At 46.0% G+C, this 24,056-nt stretch overlaps 1 protein-coding gene across 6 annotated transcripts in view; it reads right to left on the reverse strand.

Moving 5' to 3' along the window:
• The window catches only part of TENT4A (terminal nucleotidyltransferase 4A), a 64,509-nt gene extending 53,914 nt beyond the window's left edge, over positions 1-10,595 (reverse strand). For all 6 annotated transcript variants that reach the window (XM_090039152.1, XM_090039151.1, XM_090039150.1 and 3 more), the window contains exon 1: positions 9,848-10,595. In XM_090039152.1, the coding sequence (XP_089895278.1) occupies positions 9,848-10,515 (668 nt within the window). In that variant the 5' untranslated portion in view covers positions 10,516-10,595. The remainder of the gene's footprint in view (positions 1-9,847) is intronic.
• Positions 10,596-24,056: the final 13,461 nt, after the last annotated feature.

The following is a 24,056-nucleotide window of genomic DNA, read 5'->3' on the forward strand; positions in this document are numbered from 1 at the left end:
AATGTCTTTTCTCTGCCCACAAACCTACATCTTACCCAAAATCTCTTTTGTGTTTCAACCACAAAAACCACATCCTGTTGTGGTCTTTATTACTGAAAAACTTTTTTTTTTTCCCAACTCTACTCCAAATGCTGATGCTCAAGTCAGGCTCATTACTGAATGCAATCCTCTTCATTTTCACAAGCAAGCTTCTTGTCTTTATCATTAACCCTACTTAGTCAATCTAGCAAGTTACCACAAAGTGAAATACTACCTTTGCAAAGGTCCTTGTCTTTTTCTGCCTATTAATCAGTTTCTCCCCAAAACTCCTTCACGCTCTATTCTATACCAACCCTTTAGCATGTGTCAGATTAGGTTAAACCCATTCAGTCAGCACCCAGAAATGCTTCTCTTTCATATCCCTCAAGAGTCAAACCTACAAAGCTCCACTTGATGGCAATTACAAAGTAAGACCTACCAATGACTATCCTTCTGCTTCCTTCTTTTGCTCCCCTATTTTTCCATTACCTTATTCTCAACCTCATTCTACCCCCACAGGCATGACAAAAACCAACAAATAAAAGTTTTATTCAAACTGAATAGCTTCTCCTAGATCACAACTGTTATTCTGTGAGACCCAAGGCCACCAATTTAGGAATTCACTCATTGTACAACACAAAGAGAAATAAGTAAGAAGTAGGTTCCAAGCAATATCGTAACCAGTGCTGACCCTAGGTAGGGTCCAGGGCCCCCTTAACTGTGGGGGCTATGGTACCCCCATGGTGGGACGGGTCTCTGTGCTTCTTCCACAGTGCACGGCTGAGCCACCAGCTCCAGGTAGGCCCCGCAGGAGGCGCTGTGGCTGCTCCAGGGACCCCCCCCCCCCAAAGCGCGGGCCCCAGGACAGTTGCCCCAATTCTCTGGACTCTAGGGACAGCTCATAAAAGCATTCTTAGCAAGCTGTAGTTTTTAGTACTGCCTTTGACTGATCAACCTTTAGAATCCCACTGATGCTGAGCTCTGGGAACCTTTAAGGAGACCACCCTTTGAACCTCAATAACACTCTTCTAGGACACTGGTTGGTCACCACATAAGTCAAGAACTTCACGTGGTCCCAAACAGCCTCAATTTCTTCCATCAGGCTCATGACTATTACATCAACAAAACTGAGACAGGGGATCTACAGGAATAACATTAAATTTGCAGAAGAAACTGTCAAGGAACCAGGTAAGCAGCTTCTTTCTATACTGCACACATGCAGGCAAGCCAAAGTAGAGATATGGGTTGATAAAAAACAGAGACTCGGATATGGTCCTTAAAAATATAAAGAAATGAAAAAGGAGCAAAAATTAAGGTGAAAGACGAGCAGTAGTTTGACACAGTTGGAATAAGCACCAATAAGTAATTTTAGCATCTATGTTTAAAACAAGTTTAATTGTATTAAGGAAGCCAAGAAACAGTCAGTAATTGAGGTACATAAAAGCCAGATGTGTTAACAACAGAAAAACATAAATGGAGGAAAATAGTTGTTATATTGGAAGTCAAGGACATGACATTGAGAATGATGTTTAGGAAGATGCTTCTGCAACCTGGGTGTTACCGAGTGTCTCCACATAAGACAGTACACATTTGAATATGTACAAGAATAGATTTAGGGAGTGGGATGGAGACAGGGTTCCTGCCCCTGCTGTGCTCCCACAGGATTAGCCATGCTGGCCAGGAACTCACTGGTCCGGGTCCGGACACATGGTGCAGCTCTGGAGCACAGGAAAACGCATCTCCCGGCAACACAAGGACACAGGCTCCAGAAAACGGGCACCGACTGGCAGGCAGTGAGGAGCAGGCAATTTAAAACGAAGACACCAAGAGAACTTGGCATTTGGCATCCCCAGCACAGAAAAAGACCAGTGGAGCCTGCCAGAAGGGAACACTTCAGAAAAGAAGCTGCACACTGAACCCTTGGGAACAGCCAGGACCAGCCCAAGCCAGGAATTACCCACTCTCCCTAAAAGCTAAGAAAGTGAGGACCAGCAGCCGGGTGGAGAAGAGAGAGAGCATGCCAGTCTGGTGGGAAGAGTATGGAGCGAGAGGGAACTGGAAGAAGCCGAACTAAAGAAAAGGGTCTTAAACATCCTGCTGGTGAGGAGAACCGAGCAGGGACCTGAAGCTGAGGGTGCCCGAGAAGAGGGAAAGAAAGCCTGAGGGATTCATTTGTAACTTTTGGTTTGTAAAGAAAAAAGGAGGGGACCAAGGACCACAGTTAAGTGACCCTTCCTTTGATTTGGTGCATCCATGCCAGAGAAGAATGCTGGGGGAAAGAAGATGGTGAAAAAAAACCCTTCCTCAAAGATTTTAGTTACAATTAAGAAAGAAGCTGGACCCTGTTCTCATAAAAAGGGGACAGGGGAAGAATACAGAGTCGAAAGGCCCGGGGACCAGAAGGAAGGGGTAGAAAAGGTGAATGAGTTCTCCAAGATAATTTTTCCTAGTTTAACATCAAGTATCATATTATAGCCAAGTAACTAGATTTTGTTATGGAGGTTCAACTGTTACACCTCTTTGGTAAGTGGAAAATGTGCTTCAGTAGAACAAATCAAGCTGAACTGTTAGTGACCATTGTTATGGCAGACACTGTCGGATCATAGCAAGCAGAATGGGAGCAAGCTGCTCTCTCCAAGATGTTCCATAACAAAACCCAGTGAGAGACTGCCAGACTCCAAAATACTACATCAGCCCTGGAGCAAGCTTAACCATTCTGGACTGGTAAAGGGAGAAAAAAAAAAAACAACAGATAACTGTGAACACAGGAGCATCCCTAAGTAATTGCACTGCAGTTGAGATATAGATGTGCAGCAGCCTCCCCTACCTTATCTTTTGCATTTTCATAATGCATTTAGACTTGCAAAAATCTTTCAACAAGGTCTTACACCAAAAGCTTAAAATTATTAATAATAATAATTGCACTGCCATGGAATTGGAGGGAAGATTTTTTTGCAGACTGAGATAGTTAAAAGATACGAAGCAAAGGGAAGGGCTAAAATTATGGTCACCTTTGAAGACGAATGGAGATCCTGCAGAGATCTGTGCTGGCCCCAATTTTGTTCAACATTTTCACCAGTTACCTGGAAATGGGGGTACACAGTGAAATCTCCAAGTTTAGAGATGATACCAGATTATGCTGGGTAGTCAAGTCCCAAGCTGATGGAGAGGAGCTGCAGAAAGGGGGGGGGGGGGCGGGGAATGAGCGTCACTGTTGACAAGTACAAGTAATGTACCTGGGGAAAAATAACCTCAGCTATATATACCCAATACTAGGTCCTGAAGTAGTTGCCATGACTCAGGAAGGGCACCTTGGAGTCATTGTAGGTAGTTCGCTAAAACCATCAGCTTATTGTGCAGCAGCAACCAAACTACCCAATAAAGTGTTGGGCAATATGAAGAAGGGGTTTAAAAACAAAACAAAGAACATCATCATGCCATTATACACTCCCAAGGTGCACCCATATCTTGAACACAATATGCAGTTCTACATCCTTTTTGAAATGTGGGGACCAGTAAAACTAGAAAAAGTATAGAGAAGGGCAATAAAAATGTTCAGGAGCGTGGAGGAGTTACCATACCAAAAGAGACTAAAAAGGCTAGGACTTCAGTTTTGAAAGAAGAAGGCTGGGGAAGATATGACAGAAGTCTGTAAAATCCAAGTGAACAGGGAACTGGTGTTCAAAGTTCCATTACCCTACAACTAGGATGAACCCACTGAAATTAGTAGATGACAGGTTTAAAATAACCAAGACAAAGCACTTTTTAAAGCAATGTGTAGTTAATTTGTGGAATTCATTGCCATATGTGTTGGTGGAATCATAGAATCAATGAGTTGGAAGGGACCTAGGCAGATCATCTAGGAGGCATATAGCATAGCCCCCTTCAAAAAGAGACTGGATAAATTAATGGATGACAGCTCTATGAATGTCTATTGAGAAGAACTGTTAGAAATATGTTTCCTCTGGCATCTCTAACCCAATAAATGGTGGGTGCCAGGGAGGGTATTGAATAAGGGATAGATCCCTTTAGACAGCTAAGCTACTTCAGTGCTCTCCCTATATAGCATCCACTTCTGTCACTGTTGGAGACAGGCTAGTAAGTTAGATGGACCACTGATCTGACCCAGTATAGCACTACTTAAGTTACGTTCATTTTAAAAACACTTTTCCTCTCATATGTTTACAAGGTCATTAGCACATTCATGAAAATGTATATATAAATGAGATGCAACCCCCACCACCCTGTCAGTTATATTACCAAAACAGCCTTATTTGGGACTTCAGTAATTGTTGTATTATATGGTTAAATAAAGCACTGAAAACCCAGTAAGAAGTTACAGAGCACACACCAACTGCAGATGTTGCCTCAGCCTGACTAAGAGTACTTATACCCAAAAGCTTGCAACAAAGAATTTTTCCAACTATTTGAGCTAGTCTAATAAAAGATATCAAATTTACCCAAAGAACCTTGTCTGTCTATGTCCTTAGACCAATACACCTACAACCTACACCCCAGTCAGAAGTTACTGCTTTTACAGAATGCAATGAAACAAAGAGCGTACCACATTTATGGCCACATGAGGATACCAGACCACATAAGGAACCAGCTATTCTGAACATTACTGTTACTAATAGCTCACTGAGTGTATTGAAAGGCTTCACAGCACCTTAAAGCACATGCAAACTGTTCAAGGAATCACCTCCCTACCATTAATAGTATTCAAATAGTACTTACTTTAGGGAAGTCAGGCTAAGACAGAGCATAAATTTGAGGCTCTCACAACTCTGGAATAGTCTCAGAGGCAGAGGGATAATGTGACACCTGCTTGACACTGAAGATTTCCATTTTAAGCAAATGAGCTTGAGGCAAGTGGAAACAATTTTTTGACAGCCCTGTCCTGTTAACTGTTTAGTACTGGGTGGATACATTGTTGTGGGTATTACTACATATTTTAGTTAAGTGACATATTGCAACTAGTCTGATAATACTACAAGTTGAGATGTGCAACTGAACAGTTTACACAAGTTTTAGTTAGGCCATTTTGCTGTATACCAGTACTGTAAAAAATTCAATTTGATAAGTGATACAGGTTAAATGCTTACCACTGCAGTATAAACTAATCTGGTTAGCACTGAAACAGTTTAAACCAAGCCCAAACACTCTCTATTATTACAATATTATTAATAAAATTTGTTGGAATATTTAATCAGTGAACACAATGGAAGTAATAGTCCATAACTTATGGAAGATACATTCACTGTTTTAACTGTCTGCAACTGTATAAAGTGACATTTGTATTGGCAGGGCCTTTCAGAAAGGGCTGTTCAGACCAATAAAGAAAATACAACTTTCAGATTTTCTTTAAAAACACCACTCATCTACTAGATCCTGTCATTTTGAAAACAACATTACTCCTTTCCTTATAAAATGTATAAATCTAACATTTATCTGAGAAGGCTAGTCTTTTAAGTGGCCAGAATCACTCCTGTGCATTTTAACTACTATTACAGTAAAATCTCCGCTATCCAGCATTTAAACAACAGAAATTCTTTACTAATATTATAATATTATAATAAGAATATTATAATGTAATATTCTTTACTAATAGAATATTTGGCCGGCTGGCCGTGGTAAGGGGACAGGGGAAAGCTTGTACAACGGCAGCTGTCACCACCACATCTCCCCCTGCTCCACCAGCCAGACGGGTGGGAGGGGGGAGCAGGGGAAAGCCCGGACGCTTGTTGCTGCCACTACACACTGTCGCTGTACTGCCCTGCACTGAGCACTGCTCCGCCATACTGCCACCGCTCCGCACTGCACCCTGCAGTTGCCGCTGCTCCGCGTGTGGCCACTGCTGTCCCATCTCCCACCCCTCCTGTTATCTGAAAGCCCTGCCAGGTTATTTCAGATAACCAGAGTTTTTACATAACTGGCAATCCCCTTACCTTGGGGATGCTGGATAACAGAGATTTTACTGTACTGAAATTATTCCAAGTACATTGTGCTAGCAAATTAAAGATTTTAGACATATTTGAGAGGTTTAGTTCTGGTATTGGGAGTTTCAGTTATGGCACTGTTGGTCTAAGGACATAGGCAGACAAGGTTCTTTGGATAAATATGTTATCTTCTATTAGATGAACTAAATAGTTGGAAAACTTGCTCTTTACAAGCTTTCAGGCATTTTTACTGTACTGTGGCATAAGCTGAAAGCAACTGAAAGAGCCTTTCAAAACCCATAATTCTAACCTATTTTTATGAAGCCAAAAATACTAAGCATACCCTATTGTGGTTTTCTATTTAGAAAGCAAAATGCTATTATTTCCTAAACAGATTGGGATTATCACTGTTTTAATGGTATCACGGGATAAATTCTACACCTTTCACACCTGCCAAACAAAAAGACAGCATCTGAACCAGAAGAGCTATGTACCCATGTAAGAAAAGCTGTCAAAAGTGCTCCTGCTGCACAGATTATAGCACCCACGTAACTCTGGCAGAGGAAGGGTTCAAATATTTTTACTTGCCTTTTTTGCACTCATTATGCAAGTAAATATGCCTCCTTTTATCTATTAATTCTGCCTACACTTTAGTTTTACCACCAGTCCAACTACACTAGCGACAGTTTCTCTGTTGATATGCCCTTGATTTCAAGTAACAAAGAATTATTTTAACTGTTCAGAGATCACTTTTTAATAAGCCTATCCTGTGCTGAGTATTTCAACCTGTGGAACACTTTGATTGGACCTGTGTGCACAAACCCCAGCCTAAACAGAATGCACTGAATGATGAATCAACACCAATACTTCACATACCTGTTTCAAGGCACATTTCTTCAGAACAGAAACCATAATTACAAAGAACAGAAATGAAAATGCCTAAGGCAGTGATTTTCAAACTTAGGTGCTGGCCTGGGATGCCCTGAAATCTAAGCAAATACAAGGAGATGAAATTCAGGTTCAGTCTCCTCCCCACCTAGCTGCTGCTCTGCCCCCAATGCCTAGTTCTTCAAGGAGGTAAGCACTGTGATAAATAAAATTAGTTTTTGAAATGGGGTGCTGCTTGAGTCCAGCAATGAGTACTTCAAGTCTAAAAAGGTTGAGAACCACTGTCCTAAGAGAAGGAAGGAGAAAGGAAGGAACAGAAAGTAGTACTACTAGTGACTTGGAAAAAAATTGAAAACCACTGTTCTATCTGCAGACCCCTGGAAATTTTGAACCCAGGTGCAGACCCTTTTGGAAATTTTGAATGGAGGTGTGGACCCTTCTGAACTGTAAATGTGGGTCTTCACATACTTTTGATGGATCATAGTCATCTTTCACAGACCTCTTAGACACAATCTGTGGCCCCCCAAGGGCCTGCAGACCACAGGTTGAAAACCACTGACTTGGAACCCCAAATGGGAGCTCAAAAGACTCTTGGTTTATTCCTGGCTTTATCACTGACCTGCTACATCACCTTTGGTAACTATAAAGTGTCTCAGGCTAACAGGAACATAAGACTGAAAGGGGCTTCCTAGGCCAAGTCCAGTGTCCTGTGCTCATAAGCAATTGTTAGCTGAAGGAATCCCTACAGTTGTGGGTCAGGTTTGAAATGACAGCTCCAAGGAATAATACTAAAGAAACTCTTTAAAACCCTTTAAAATCTTATGCAATTTCATCAAAGTAATGAAGAGCTGCATCTATGGAAAATAAATTATCTAGCTCTTACCCGTGTGTCATGAAATTATTTATATTTAATTTAGTACAAATATTAAGCTGACAAAAGATTCTCAGTTAAAACCATAGCCCTAAAATAGGATAAGTAACCAGACTAAAACATGATGCTTGCTAAAAAACTCAAGCCTGCCTCCACTACATGCAATCAATTTTTGCTTTTAGTGTGCCAGTCTGGAAGAGAGGGTGTACACAGACGAAAGACGGTTAAAACAAAACGACAGATTTAACATAACAGAAACAAATACCATTTCCCATCATTCCAGTATTTGGCAATTTAAAACGGAAACGTGACAGCTTAGAGAAGCTTCATTTTTGTTACATTACAATGATAGGGCCACTATGCGCAGCTGACCTTTGAATCAGAACTACGGAAATGTCATCCTGGGTGTTGGGTTCACTGTAATACAAAACATTTTGTACCTCCAAATCCTGTAGACAACCATGCCTTCCCCATGTTTTAGCGTAAATTTAAAAAAAAAAAAAAAATCACAGTTATTTTCCACTGTGAATATGCAATGAATTACTACCACCACCACCAAATAGTTTAGATTTTTAGACGTTCCAAGAACAAAGTTTTTAAAAGACAATCCATTCCCCTCATCCAAAGCTGATATAAAGAATGTGTCCAATTACAAGTAAAAAAACAAAAACAAAAACAAACAAACCTCTCTCTCTCTCCAATCGGAAAATGTAACCTAGGCAAACGAAGTGTGTGTGAAACGGATTCGTTTATTTACTTGTATACGGTGTACTCAAGTTATTGCACACCATGCAACAAATGCAAGAGTAACTGTGGAGTTTTATGACCCAGGTGATACAGAAGGTCAAAGAAGACCTTCTGAACTTACAGAAATAGGTATTTGTAAAGCAAAGGAAACTTGTCAAGAGGAGCAACAGAGACTCAGCTAAAGTGCTGCATCTTTTTTGCCAAAGCTATGCTTTTGGTCAAACCCTCTGTTCAACTGATTTCATCATAAAAATGCTTCTACAGAATCCACAATTGTTCTTTCAATCACTTGGAATGGGACGCTCACTCACTGTGGCTGCCATGTGCTCACTCACAAGCATCATCCTGACTTTTTTTTGATAGTCCCCAAGTTATGTATTTTAGTTTGTTCCCCTTTCCAAGGGCTTGGATGTACTGCCCTGCTGCCTACTCACACCATGTCCTTTTAAAAAAAAAAAAATCTTGCTCCAAGCAAGGTCTGCCAGCAATGTGACATTTCCCTCTCAACGCTCTGCTTCCCCACAAGAACAGGGACCAGCCTTTTCAATTTTAGCCCAATTGCTTTCCAAGAGACAGGCACCTCACTTCACCTAGATTCATTCCTTGTGGTCCTTACGCATACACACACACACAAAATGGGGAGGGGGAGCTGCTCTTCTCCCTCCACAGCTACACATGGAGCTACCCCCATCATGGGGCTGCCAAGCAGAGTTCGCAACAGTCCTCTTACGAACAGCACTTTTTAAAAGAAAAAATTTTCAAGGCCGAATTAAATTTGGCAAAGCCCAATAGTAAAGTTCCAAAATTTGACTGAGCACACAGCTCAAATCGTCAAGCCTGCGCAGGTCTCTCTGGACACCTTCAAACAGCGTTTGGATGATTATCTTGCTGGGGTGATCTGACCCCAGCTGACTTCCTGCCCTTTGGGCAGGGGGCTGGACCCGATGATCTCACAAGGTCCCTTCCAGCTCTAACATCTATGAAATGTACCCCCACGTGCCAGCATCCTCCCTCCCATGCCCCTCAGTGGTCTGCAGCTTTGGTGGCTCCCCAGGCCCCACCAAGCACCCTCCACATACAAGCCCCAAAGCCTGGGGGAGGTTCAGCTGCCCCACCCCACCCTACCCCACCCTCTCCTCCCTTGCCCTTAGCCAAAAAGCCAGGTCAGTGGCACTTGTGCACACCCCTCCCCTTGCACCTCTTAACTGGGACGTGGGAGCAAATAAAAAAGTCAATAAAAAGACAAGCTCCTGCAAGGACACCGAGGCCGCCCCAGCCTGGGGAAGCAGGCCCAGACCCCTTCCCAGGGAGTGTGGGTGCGGGAAAGACAGGCAGGCAGGATGAGGGGAAGAAAGGGTGAGGCAGGGAGCCCCGGGGCGCTCACCCCTGTACCCCCAGGCTGTACTTCCTGTTCTTCCAGGGGGTGCCGGGACTGTGCGGTGCGGCCGGCGGCGCGGCCGGTGGGGAGGAGGCGGCGGCTCGGCTGCCGGACAGCAGGTAATTCATGCCGTACGTGCTGGCCTTGTTATCACGTTTCCTGCGGCCCGGGTGGTGGTGGCAGTGGTGCGGCGCGGGGCCGGGCCCGCCGCCCGCCGCCGCCTCGCCCGCGGGGAAGCGCTGCCCCGCGCCCGGTCCGCCGCCGCTGCCGCCCGACGAGGACGAGGAGGAGGACGAGGAGGAGGACGAGGCGCAGCCGGGGCTCTCAGCGCCGGACTCCACGGAGGAGCAGGACGACGACGAGGACACGGAGGGCGACTTGTGCAGGCGCCGCCCGCCCTCGTGTGCACCCGGCGCGGGGCCCAGCAGCAGCGCGGGCGGCGGCGGAGGCGAGGGCGGCGGCGACGACGAGGACGACGAGGACGAGCGGGCCCCGCCGAGGCCGCGCGGCGCCGGCTGCAGCGCGGGTGAGTTGAGGCAGAGGTAGCGCGGGAGGCCGCGGCCCGCGCCCGGCCCGGCCCCACCGGCACCCTGCGACGTCTCCCAGATCTGCATCCACAGAGCGTTGGCTGGGCCCTTCTGCTCGGGCTGGATCCAGGCCACGCGCGGATCCATCCGCGCCGCCGCCCGCGCCTCACAGGCCGCCGCGACGCGCCGGGCCCGGCGGCAGCGGCATGGGGGGGCGGGACCGCGGGGGGAGGGGAGGGGAAGGGGGGTGGGAGGCGCGGGCGGCCGCTCCAATGTGGCACCGCCCTCACCGGAGCCAGCAGCGACCCTGCGCATGCGCGGCCCGGTTTAAACTTCATGGCGAGGCGGCCGCCCTGGCAACCGCACATGCGCGGTGGTAGGCAGCCCTCCCGAGGGAGGCAGGTGGCCACCTCTGGTTGGTGGCGCGGGGGGGGTTGGTTCCTCCTCGCGCATGCGCGCGGCGCGTGTGGCCTGTGGGCCGGGCTAATCTGCCCCTGTCCCTAGTGCGCCTGCGTCAGGGAGGGAGGGAGGGGGGGTGTGGAAGAGAGAGAGAGACAATTCCTTGATGATCCCTCCTGCTCTCGACCTCTCCAAGGGAGCTTGCTTCACAGCGGCGTTCCCTCTTTCCCTGCCCCTGGTGCGCCTGCGCGCGGACAGAGACAGCCTCCGCCCTCGACCTGTCTGAGGGAGCTGTTCTACCGCCACATCCCCCCTCCCCCTGTGCGCCCTCCTTAGTGCGGCTGCGCGCTGCCGGGAGCGGCAGTCTTCCTAGGTGTACGGTCGTTTTCACCCTTGTACAATGCAGGATAAGCATTCATGAAGTAAGATCATTTTTGAGGCGGCTCATTGATGCAGCATATGCAAAACCCAAGTCTCTTGCAAGGAGTCTTAACTGACTTTGGGGTTTTGTTGGCCAAATTAGCCAAAACTAATTCCAAATCCAAGAATCCAGAACCACAAGTGGCCCTACTACCAGCCAACATCCTCCACCCCTGTCCGGGGCTTCAGAAGTTCGCAAAACCTTTGGCAGATTTTGGGGTTTGCTATCAGCGCCCTCTTATGCCTACTTGCCTCCCAATAAAGGAATGTTTCAACTTTGACCCAGCTCTCTGACTGGTTGTTTACAATATACAATAAATAAGAAAATGACTTGTTTCCATACTCATTTGCGTGGGGCGGGGTTTCAGGGTACAGTAGTTTTTCAGCAAAAAGCATCATTTTGAGCAGAGGTGACCTGAGCAGGGTGCAGGAGTGCTGAGTGTGAGTGGCCAGAGGTGGTGGATTCAGCAGCATGGAGGTGGTGCCAAGCCAGACATGAAGCCAGCGGCAGCACAGAGTTGCCACAGCCACTCCACCTGGCTCCACAGAGCCGCCCAAAGCGTGGGGCCCAAGGCAGTTGCCCCAGTTTGCACCCCCCACCCCAGGATGGCCCTGGTTTTGAGCTTCCAATACTATAATTTCATATTTAAGATCTGTCAGGGCTGAGTGGGATAGCCCACCCCCAGCCTTGAGTGCTGTAAGGGAGCTGATCCACAGCACTGTCTCCCCTCCCTGAGAGCAGCCCTGTCCCCAGGCTGAGAAGCCTGGACCAGGCAGGGAGTGCCTGGGCACCCAGCAGCACCACAACTGTGTGGGCACCTCCTCCTCCTCCTCCTCCCTGAGTTCCTTTATGCACAGTGTTAGCACTGCAAACTAAACCTAGAGATTTAACATCATGGTATTAAGAGCACCTTTTCCTGCTGTGGGCTGCCCCAGTGCTTGGCAACAGAAGAATCCCTCTAGTATTTTTCTCTAGCCAAAAACAAGGATGGTTGGTGACCTGGAGGGGCTTCCATCAGAGGAAGGACAAAAGAAGCCAGGCCTCTTCAGTTTAGAAAAGAGATGCTTGAGGGGGGACATGAATCATGATCAGGATTTAAACAAAGACATCATGGTGAAGGGAAAGTCAATAGGGATTTATTATTTATTCTAGCACGATGCAAAAACCAGGAGTCATAAAATGGAGCTAGTAGGTAGTAAGTTTAAAATGAACAACAGGGAGTTCTTTCTCACACCTTGCGTCAGTGAGGTGTGGGCCTTGCTGTCACCAGATGCAGTAGAAGCTGGCAGTTCAGCCAGATTCAAAAATGAATTGGACAAATTCTTGGGACAGGGGGCAACGGTAGCTACTGAGCACAGGAGTTTGGGGTACAACCTCTGAATCAGAACTTCCTAAACCTTCAGGGTGCACTGTAATTACAGCATGTCGGAGCAGGCTTGATTCATTGAGTCTGCTGGAGCCTGGTAATTCCTACACTCCAGCAGACTCCAGCCTCTTGTGTATCAGTGTCCCCACACTGAAAAGTGGCAGTGGGGGTGCTTTAACTAAAGTTTATTCAACTCTTAGAGCCACTCTAATTAAAGTGCCTCCCCCCCAATCCTGGAACTTGTATAAATGCCCTCAATGCTGAAGGCTTTAAGTGGGAGAGGAACAATGGAAAAAAACCCTGGTCAGACCCTGTTCCCTCTCCCTTTTGGCATCTGTTCTCTCCACAATGTATCACAGGAGACTTGGCAATAATGGCAAGGCGCCTGAGGCATTCTTCAAACCATGCAACACAATTTTTAAAATCATATAATAGAAACAGTGGGGTTTATACAAAACATGTAATGGCCAGCATGTTCTAAATGTGTAGAAGACAGCTCTCTGTTTCCAAAAGTTGAGGATGTAGCTGAGGGTACACCTGTCTGGACCTTGTTGTAATCAAAAGTAAGAGCTGGTTGTGGACATCAAGGTGTTGGGAAACTTGGGAAGAAGTAACCATCATGACATGGCACAATTCATGATTCTCAGAGAAGGAAATCACAGGACTAGCAAAACAAGGACACTGGACTTCAAAAGGGTTTATTTCAACGGCTTCCAAGAAATGGTAGCAAAACACAAATAGGCAAATGAAAGGACAGTGATCCAACAGAGCCAGCAGTTCCAAAAGGATATAGTCAGTGTGAGGTGCTCAACAATAGCAACACTGTAGAAAGATGGGAAATGTAGCAGCCCACAAAGCTACATAAGAAGCTTCTCAGATACCTTGAGATCCAAAGAGAAAAACAGAAAGGGAATATGAGTCTTGAAGTAAGTCTACCAAGTAATATAAAGAACCTGCACAGATAAAAATTAGGAAAGCAAATGCAAAAAATTAGATTCAGCTGGCATGGGATATTAAAGACAATAAGAAGGTGATCTATAAATATGTCAGGGAAAAAAAAAATATACCAGGGTGACTGCAGAATCCCTGCTCAGCAAGGACGATGAACTGCTAACAAAAGGCACAAAGAGGACAGAGAGACTCAATAACTGCTTTGCTGTAGCCTTTAAAGTAAAATAAACTGCAACCAGACCACTAACAAAATTAATATAAAGAAAAAGAGGAAATCTGTACCTCATGCTAAATAAACAGCACATCAGAGAGCTTTTAATAAAGTCAAATTAATTTAAGTCAGCAGGGCCTGATAAAATTCATTCTAGGGTGCTGGAAAAAACTAGCAGAAGAAATCTCAGAGTTAAAGACAGTATTTTTAAAGTCATGCATGACAGGGAAGGGCCAGAGGACAAGGGAATGGTTAACATAATGTCTATTTAAATAAAGGGGAAGTGGGGGAGAAGTGTCAGGGAATTATAGACATGGTCAGCTTGACATCAATACGTAGGGACATTACTAGAACAAAGTATAAAATAGAAGGAGGAAACAGTGATCACTAGCTGCCAGCATGGATTTATTAGAAATAAATATGCCAGACTGACCTGATTTTCTCTTTTGACAGGGTAAATAGTTTTGTGGATGAAGTGAGTACATGGGACATAATAGACCTGGACTTTGGTAAGGCCTTTGATGCAGTACCATTAGATAGTCTCATATCATAAGAAAACTGAAGAAATATGGAACAGATGAAAAAACTATTAGGTAGATACATAATAGGTTGAACAGCCACCTGCAAAGGGTAACTGTAAATGGATGGGTGGATGGAAGAAATGCTTACTCATCAAGTTTCCAGATAACACAAAACTAGGAGGGATTGCAAACACTTTGGAAAATAGGATTAGCGTTCAAAAGGATCCTTGTATATTAGAGAGCTCAGCTACAAAACAACTTTAAATCCACAAAGGCATATGTAAGATGTTACACCTAGAAAAAAAAACCCAAATGCACACATACAGAATGGGAAATTACTGGCTATTCAGTATCACTGATAAGAAGGATTTTCATTTTGATGCATAACAAAATCAACATGAGTTGGCAATGTAGTACTGCATGATTTGGGGCTGTATTAACAGAAACATTATACGCAAGACAGGAGAGATGATTTTTACTCAAAGATGGTTAGCCCTCAGCAGGCCTGTTGCATCCAGTTCTAGGCAGATGTAGAAAAACTGGAGAGGATCTAAAGGTGAGCAACAAAGTTGATAAAGAGATTGGAGAGAACTACATATGTTTAGTCTGGAGGAAAGGAAATCACAGGAGGACCTAATAGGAGATTTCAAATATTTGAAAGGCAGACTTGAAATGGGTAAAACAATGGTTCCTCCCTGTGACAAAGGACAAGACACAAGGTATCAGGTGTATATTCTAGAAAAGCAGATTTAGGTTAAATCTGGGGAAAACCTTCCTAATGACAGAAGCAGAAAGACAATGGAAGTATCTATACATGGACATTATGAAATCTTCTTTATTGGAGGTTTTCCAGAGGAGCCTGGGCCTCCATCTGGGATGGTTTAGAGAAAGTGCATCATTCATTTGTACAGGTAGTTGGACACTCTCAAGGTTCTTTCTTATGCTACGAATCTAGATAGGATGAGGATGGCTTGGAAGGCAACTCATATTAGGTAAAATTGTAGCCTCCTTAAGGAAAGCCAATGACAATTCCCCTTTACTGCACTAGGCCAAAAATTTACTGCAGTGGGCCCAGAATTTCACCGACTGGGGAAGTCTGTAGTGGTGCCTGATTTTTTCAGCCTGCAGGCTAGACGAGCAGTCCAAGCTCCATCCATGGGCTGCATCCAGCATGTGATGCTGGCCCAGCCAGGGCCAGTACAACCGCATTGGAAGGACCTGCCTGGGGCTTGATCCAGCCATGCAGGAAAAACCTACCCAGGGCCCAATTCAGTCATGCAGGAACAGCCCACCTGGGGTCTCATCCTGAATAGCTGCACTGGGCTCTGGCTGGGCCGTTTTTGTGCGACTACATCGGACTCTGGCTTGATCCAACTAAGTGGAAACAGGACCCAGTGCCTTTCTGTGAGGCTCACCCAGCTGGGGCTGACTCAGCCCTCTGAGTCTTAAAAATTTGGTGATGCAAGAGTGGTGGCAATGTTAATTGCCACTAATCACCCAGTACCAACTTTCCAGACTCCTAGGCCAGATTACATGAATTTGTGGGGCAAAAAGGAGACGTACATCCAGTGGAAGGGATGGCCTATCACCAAAGAAGATTATACCTCCGTCACTCGAATCTGTAGGGAGGCTGTTAGGAAGGCTAAGGTGGAAACAGAACTAGGGCTGGCAACAAGGATCAAGGACAACAAAAAGTCCTTTTTTAAATACATAGGGAGTAAAAGGAAGGCACCAGGCAATATGGGGCCCCTGCAGGATATGCTTGGTGATCTGGTGGTTGCACCGGATGAAAAAGCAGACCTGTTTAACAAATTCTTTGCCTCCATTTTTCTGAGTAGGGACCAGGACATCTCCTGCACTGGGATTCAGGACAGACTCAGGAGAGACTCTGCAGGCCTAGGGTCAGGGAGGACCAAGTTACAGAACTTCTGGAGGGGCTGGACGTGTTCAAATCAGCGGGTCCAGATGCTCTCCACCCCAGGGTGCTGAGGGAATTGGCAGGGGTTATTGTGGGGCCCCTGGCATGGCTTTACAAGCACTCGTGGTGCTCTGGCCAGGTGCCAGAAGACTGGAAGAAGGCCAATGTGGTCCCCATTTTCAAAAAAGGGAGGAGAGAGGACCCAGGCAACTATAGGCCCATTAGTCTTACTTCGGTCCTGAGAAAATTATCCAGGAGCACATCCGTAAGGGACCAGCAGGGGTGATGATGCTCGAGGCATGGGTTCATTAGGGGCAGGTCCTGTCAGACCAACCTGATTGCCTTCTATGATCAGGTCACAAAATCACTGGACGCAGGTGTTGTAGTCTTTCTGGACTTCAGTAAGGCCTTTGACACCATCTCCCACCCCTTTCTCGTTAAAAAGCTAGGTGACTGTGGCTTTGATGCCTACACAGTCAAATGGATTGCAAATTGGCTAGGGGGCCGTACCCAGAGAGTGGTGGTAGATGGATCATATTCGACCTGGAGGGATGCGGGTAGTAGAGTCCCCCAGGGCTCAGTCCTCAGGTCCATACTGTTTCATTTCTTTATTAGCAACTTGGGCGAAGGGGTAAAAAGCACCCTGTTCAAATTTGCTGATGACACCAAGATTTGGGATGAGGTGGGGATGCTAGAAGGGAAGGACAGGATACCACTGTACCTAGACAGGTTACAGGGGTGGGCAAATGTGAATAGGATGGAATTCAATACTGACAAGTGCAGGGCACTGCACTTGGGCAGGAAGAGCCAGCAGCAGACCTATAGGGTGGGGAACTCCCTTCGTGAAAGCACGGTGGCAGAAAGAGATCTTGGAGTCATTATTGATTCCAAGATGAACATGGGCCACTAATACAAGGACAGTCAGTAGGGCTAACTGCACCTTGCTGTGCATCCACAGATGTATCACGAGTAGGTCCAAGGAGGTGATCCTCCCCCTCTATGCAACACTGGTCAGGCTGCAGTTGGAGTACTGCATCCAGTTCTGGGAGCTGCACTTCAAGAGAGATGTGGCCAGGATCAAGAGAGTCCAGAGGAGGGCCACTCACATGATCAGGGGGCATCAGGGAAGACCCTACAAGGAGGGTCCATGGGACCTGAACCTGTTCAGCCTTCACAAGAGAAGGCTGAGAGGGGATCTAGTGGCCATCTATAAACTTACCAGGGGGGACCAGAGGGGAATGTGTGAAACCCTGTTCCCCCAAGCACCTCCCAGAGTAACTAGGAATAACAGCCACAAGTTGATTGAGAATAGGTTCAGGCTAGACATCAGGAGGCACTACTTCACAGTCAGGGTGGCCAAGATCTGGAACCAGCTTCCAAGGGAAGTGGTGCTGGCTCCTACCTTAGGGGTCTGTGGCAGGACAATCTCTAGGGGTGCCGTGACCTCCCATAGCCCCCCCTGGCTACCTTGTCAAGCCAGCATCAAATGCACCCTCACCAATCTCACCCACCACATCTTTGCTGTTTTAAATGTTTAGGGGAGGCTGCCTTTTCTGTCTGCCTTGATACGGTGCCTACCTTGCTGTACTGGGACTCTGTCCTACTCCCTGCCGCCCCCCCTGGGGGCCTTGCTCCAATATGCTCGCCCCCTCCAGGGGCCTGCTCATGCTGCCCACACTGGGGTTCACTTGCTCTTCTCACGCTCTCCCCCCACACTGGGGCCTTGCTCACGCTTCCCACGCTCTCCCCCCGCACTGGGGCCTTGCTCACGCTTCCCACGCTCTCCCCCCGCACTGGGGCCTTGCTCACGCTTCCCACGCTCTCCCCCCGCACTGGGGCCCTCTATGCCCAACTCAGGCTTCCCAGAATTGGGGCTCAGGTGGCCTCAGCCTTACCTGGCCCCCAGACCCGCCTTCTTGGGCCTATGCCCCACTGGGGCCTGTCCCAATAGTCGCCCACACTGGGGCCAGGGTCAGGACACCCCAAAACACAGCACCCTCTCTGGCACTAGGAACCCCCCTTCTACTGGGGAGCTCCCTTGAGGCCTCCTCCACCCCTACAGCCTTGCCCAGTCCTCCGGTTCATAACAATAACCAAAACCAAAATCTCCCTCTCCTGGCTTACAACACAACTTCCAAGCCAACCTGGCTCCCTCTCATGTATCTCATTATCAGGGTTTCCTCCACCCAGTACTGTCAAGCAGGCTTTCTCCAGCCATCAGCTGCTCTGCTCTGCTCTGCTCTGCTCTGCTCTGCTCTGCTCTGCTCTGCTCTGCTCTGCTCTGCTCTGCTCTGCTCTAACAACACTCCCTCTTCCTCTTAGACTGCCAACAGGGGAAACTAACTCTGGCCTCAGCCTTGCAGTTTATAAAGGCCAGGCCCTTCCCCCTTCCAGTCAGCTGACCCAATCAGTTGCCTTAGCAACCCACACCTGTGCTGCCCTGGTGAGTGGCAGCTGAGCCTATATTCCTGTTATCAGTAGCAGGCACCCTAGTGCCCTGCTACAGGGTCTTTAAAAGGAGGCTTTATAACTATCTAGCTGGGGTCATATGAGCTTTAACTTATCAGGGGTCATATGAGCCCAGTACTCATTCCTGCCCAGGGCAGGGGGTCAAACTTGATGATCTGCTTAGGTCCCTTCCGACTCTAGCATCTATGAACTTATGAACTAGGGCTGTGCGAAATTTTGCCACCAGTTTTGTTTCAACACTGTTTCGACCTGTTTCAAGGTCAAAAGAGCAAAACTGAAAGGAAACAGATATGGTTCAAACAGCCTCAAAATGAAACGAGGCAAGTTGAAACGTTTTGCTGTTTCAATAGTTTTGGCGTTTCGCCCATAGGCTATAATGGGGAAGGTCAAAACAGCCTATAACTTTGTCATTTCTTGCCAGATTTGGATAAAACTTGCCACAATGGTATATCCTTCTGAGGACACAAAGTGTGCCACGTTTCAAGAAGAAAGGTGAGGGGGATTCAGAGAAATTGCACCCCAAAAACATGAGAGCCAAACTTGTGTCATGTGTATGTGTTAAGCCACAACAGGGTCAAAACTACAGGAATGCTAGCCCCTGATGAGACCACAGAGCCTGCTGTGTTTCAAGGAGATCAGTGCAGGGGGGTTGGAGAAACTGCACCCCAAAATTCTGAAAGCAAAACTAATGTCACGTATAAGTGTGAAGCCACAGCAGGGTCAAAACTGTAAGCGTGCTAGCCCCTGCTGAGGCCACAAAGTCTGCCAAGTTTCAAGGAGTGCAGGGGTTTGGGGGAAACTGCACCTCAAGCTGCTGGCAGGCAAAACTCATGACATGGGTGCTTGTGCAACTGACTGTGTCTGTCTTGGGGAAGTTGATTACCTGTATTGATTATTCCCTCTCCTTAGTTGTGGTTTTGTAGGTGTTAATCCATGCTCACTAAGTTGTAGTAGCTAGGTACTGTGTAGTAGCTGGTCCCTGAGTGAATCATGATTAACTGGTAAATGGTAACACAGTAGCTTAGTAGCCAGCCCTGAAGTAGTTTGCCCGTCTCCCCACCCCCTCCCCCATGCCCCATGCCCCAAGACAGACACAGCTGCACAAGCACTCATGGCATGAGTTATGCTTGTCCACAGCTTGAGGTTCAGTTTCCCCCAAACTTCTGCACTGATCTCCTCAACAGCTGTCAGGCTTTGTGGCCACAGCAGGGGCTACCATCCCTGCAGCTTTCACCCCACTGCGCCTTAACACACACAGTGTCATTTATATCACAAGTTTTGCCTGTAACAGCTTGAGGTGCAGTTCCCCCCAAACCCCTGCACCTATCACTTTGAAACTTGGCAGGCTTTGTGGCCTCAGCAAGGGCTACCACCCCTGCAGTTTTGACCCCACTGTGTCTTAACATGTACATGTGACCCAAGTTCAGCTTTTAGGATTTTGGGGTGCAGTTTCTCTGAATCCCCTGCATCTATCTCCTTGAAATGTGGCAGAATTTGTGGCCTCAGCATGGGCTAGCATTTTTAACCTGCTGTGGCTTAACACATATGTAACATGAGTTTTGCTCTCAAGAATTTGGGGTGCTGTTTCTCCAAACACCCTGAACCAATCTTCTTGGAACGTGTCACACATCATGCCCTCAGAAGGGGCTACCATTTCTGCAAGTTTTATCCAAATCTGGCCAGAAATGACAATGTTATAGCCTGTTTTGACCTTCCCCATTATAGCCTATGGGCGAAATGTTGAAACAGGGTCAAAACGGCAAAACATTTTGATGGAACAAAATGGAACAGCCGTTTCAACTTGAAACAAAAGCTGAAACGAAAACCGTTCTGTCAAAATGCAGTGCTTCTGTTTTACACAGCCTTACTATGAACCTATAAGATCTGATCTGCAGGAAGGTGTTGAGTACCTATAGTCTAGCCTGCTTAATTACAGCACCAGATGGAGGTAACTACACTACTTCCAGTTCAGAAGATATTATACATGGAGTAAGTGTGGCATATCTTTGGATTGCCCTGCCTAACACAAAAATTGAACTGTATAGACATATAGACTATATTTTGAAAAAAGTGCTATGCAACAGTGAATACAATTTCTTTTCTAAGCATTCATGTCAATGAGCAAAGAAATTCCTCTTTACAAGTTTACTGTGAAGGAAATAGTCATAACTTTTATAAGCCTTTGTCCACTTGTTATAGTTTGTAGTTGAAAAATTGACTTTTGGGCTGCAATGTTTTGCATCTGATCTGAACCACATGTGTAACACTCCATATACTGGAACTGAACTTTTTAAAGATAAAGGCAATATTGAATCATTTGTCTGAACTAAAAAAAAAAAGATACAACAATCATAGAGCTTTTACAAACACCTCCATTTACTCACAGCTATTTAACAGTTCTGAAGCTCCTTGTTAGAGCATTGTTCCCTTACAGATTCAAGTAAATACCTGACAGAATTTGTCTCCAGCTAAAAAGGTTAACTTCATTAAACTAGTAAGTTTTCAACTGCTGTGGTAGGTATTAATTCAGATGATAGTATCATTTGGTTTAAAAAGGGAACAGTTTGTTTGCTTTTGGGTCAGTATGAAATTGGCTTGACTTTGCCTTTCTGAAAAATTCAATACATTCCTTCGAAATATCGGTGAATCAGTACTCTGTAGCAAGTAATGTTGCATGATCAAGGCAGTGGACTCTATATTAGATACTTCTTAAACTTTAATGGATTTCTGTGTGCCAGTCTTTGTAGGAGAGGTCAATCCAGCCAGTGTTTATCTAAGTTCTGCAGTTGACACTTTGTATTCTCTCCACCCACCTCCTGTCTACTTACTTTTATTATGCAGGCACCAAATGGATTTCATGGTCCTTCCCTCCTTGGTCCCCGTATCCTTTGCCTATGCCAAGCTCATTTAGGTCTTTAAAATAACATTTAGTCAGATCTTCACATGCTCAACAACAAGCCACTGTTGTGGGTCTGGCAATCCACTTTGGTTTCTACTGCAGACTAAGAATTCTGTGGGAACTTCATTTGTATTACAAATGACTTATTGAATTAAATATAAAAACAAATGCAATGACTACTGTATTCTTCAGATTGATATTATATTAATTTTGTTTCATTCTCTCCACACAATTTTGGAAAAATCTTCAGAATATCAAAGCACATTGCTGCAACGTAGAGGTTGTTAAGATGGATATTTGGAGGCTTTTTGCTTCTTGGGAAGTGGTGGAAGCAGTCTGGTATTACAGAATAAACACATTATATGGATGTTCCTACTGAAGTGATCCGCAATTATAGTTCTGATATTTGAATCGCCATCTTTAGTTTGCAGAATTAATTCCCTATTTAAGTGAATGGAATAAATCATTATGTTCAAAGCTGTTGCTTCACATCAACTTCAGGATCAGTGGGTGTGTCTACACCTCCAATTAATGTGAAGCAATAAATTCCAGACCTTACTGCTCCAGAGTTTATTGCTCCCAGGTGCACTGTTTGAACATGTACCCGGGACCGCAGCATGCTGAGCCAGGTCAGAGTAATCCTGACTAGCAGTGGGCCCTGGGAGTCAGCCTGCCAGCCTAGGTCTGCTCCCCTTGAGCTCAGCATGCTACAGAGGGGCCGGGGCACAAGGGTGCTCTAGTGCAGGGCTAGCTGGCAGGCAGCCCCAACACTGAAGCATCTGTGCGCCTTAGCCAGCCATGTCAGCATCTATATGGACTCTACTGCAGAGTAAAAAACTCTGCAGCAGGGTAGTACTTGTATTACTAGTATTACTTGTAATACAAGTACTACCCTGCTCCAGAGTTTATTAGTTTACTCCAGCCTCTTAGGGGCGCACATGTAGACACCAAGATGTTTACTGTGGAGCTAATTAGTCTACTCTGCAGTAAATGTCTCGTGTAGATGTGCCCAGTGAGAATTTGTTTATTTTCAGTTTGTGTTTTATAATTACCTTGCAACCAGGAGGATTTGGAATTCTTTTTATTTTTTTTTAAATTAAAGCTTAGCTACTGAAGCACCGTGTTATTTCTGAGCAGTTTCTGTGGCTCTGAGACACAACATTCTGGTTTTATTAAACAATCACTACTAATCTTTAGCTATTCCTATAACAAGTTTTACAGCAGTCTATAAATGTAAAATAAATTGAAGGATCACTAGTTAAACATCCTTTATATAATATACCCAGACATACAGTGGATTGGGTGGGAATATGAGAGGTGGGATTTTCAAAGATATTTAATAGCACTTAGGCATATAGTCCACATTTTCAGTTGGAACTGCACAGCAAAATGTTATTTGTATCTTTGAAAACTCACCCCTAGAAATGGTCAAGGTATGTCTGCACTCTGATTCCACCTCTGGAAGAGCACACTGGTTTGTAACAGAGCTTGCATGCGTATTTTCAGGAAGCATATGGCCTTAAATCTGATTTTTTAGCACAAAACATAGCAGCCCTGCCACTTCCATTCAAAAACATGGCAGGAGATGCTGCTCAATACCTTTTATATATTATTAGCCTAGCAATTAGAGCACTTTCTCAGGAAGTAGGAAACTTAAGTTTTAGGTCCTACTCAGCCTGAAGAGCAGGCACTGAAAATGAACTTGGAGTACCACTGGCTGTGTCCACATGAGCTGGGACATTTGTTTCCCCAGGGCCATGAAGCCCTTGTTTCACTGCTAGTTGTTCCTAGGGAATGTTCCTTCACGTGCTGTGGTGCTGCAAGTGGGGTAGGGTGGCAGGAGCTCATAACTGTGCTGGCCCCAGCAACCTTACCTGGGGCCCTGAGGGAGCTGCAGCCGTGGTGCTTCTGCAGTTCAGAACCTGTATGGCAGCTGGAGCATGGCTTCAGCAGGCTAGGCTCCTGTTTGGGGCAGCCCACGCTGCCACCATGTGCACCACCCTGCTTTTTTTTGGTGTGAGTTTTTGGACCCTGGGATTTCCCAGGGTCAACCCCCCCCCCCCACACACACACACTGCATGGAAGCAGCATAGGCAACACCTGCATATGCAGTGTGTAGCACTAGGCCACCCTGGGCCACACAGGTACCACAGGTCTGCACTCGCTGACCTTACTTCTAGCTCTGGATTGTATCAGTATTTTAGGGTAGGCTGTATATACTCAGCCCTGCTCTCCCTGAGATCCACTGCCATGCTTGTATAGACAATCAGTTACCACCCTGATTCTAAGTAAAGCTGGCACCCGGCTGCTTAGACTAGGATATACACCAGAAAGCCAAATGGCAGGATCCTAGGAGACTTTCAGGTCTAAAATGGAGATACCTCAAGGCTGAGTTTTACATCTGTGCTTTGAACTTGGGCATAAAGTCTACCTAAACCCTTTTTTAAGTCTGGACCATAATGTTTATTGTTGCCAGTCATTTTGTGGCAGCATGCAAAGCCAACCTGCTTTCATTAAGGAACAGATCTGTCTT

This window comes from Crocodylus siamensis, chromosome 3, assembly GCF_052110815.1.
Source record: "Crocodylus siamensis isolate JL-2025a chromosome 3, ASM5211081v1, whole genome shotgun sequence".
Lineage (NCBI taxonomy): Eukaryota > Metazoa > Chordata > Crocodylia > Crocodylidae > Crocodylus > Crocodylus siamensis.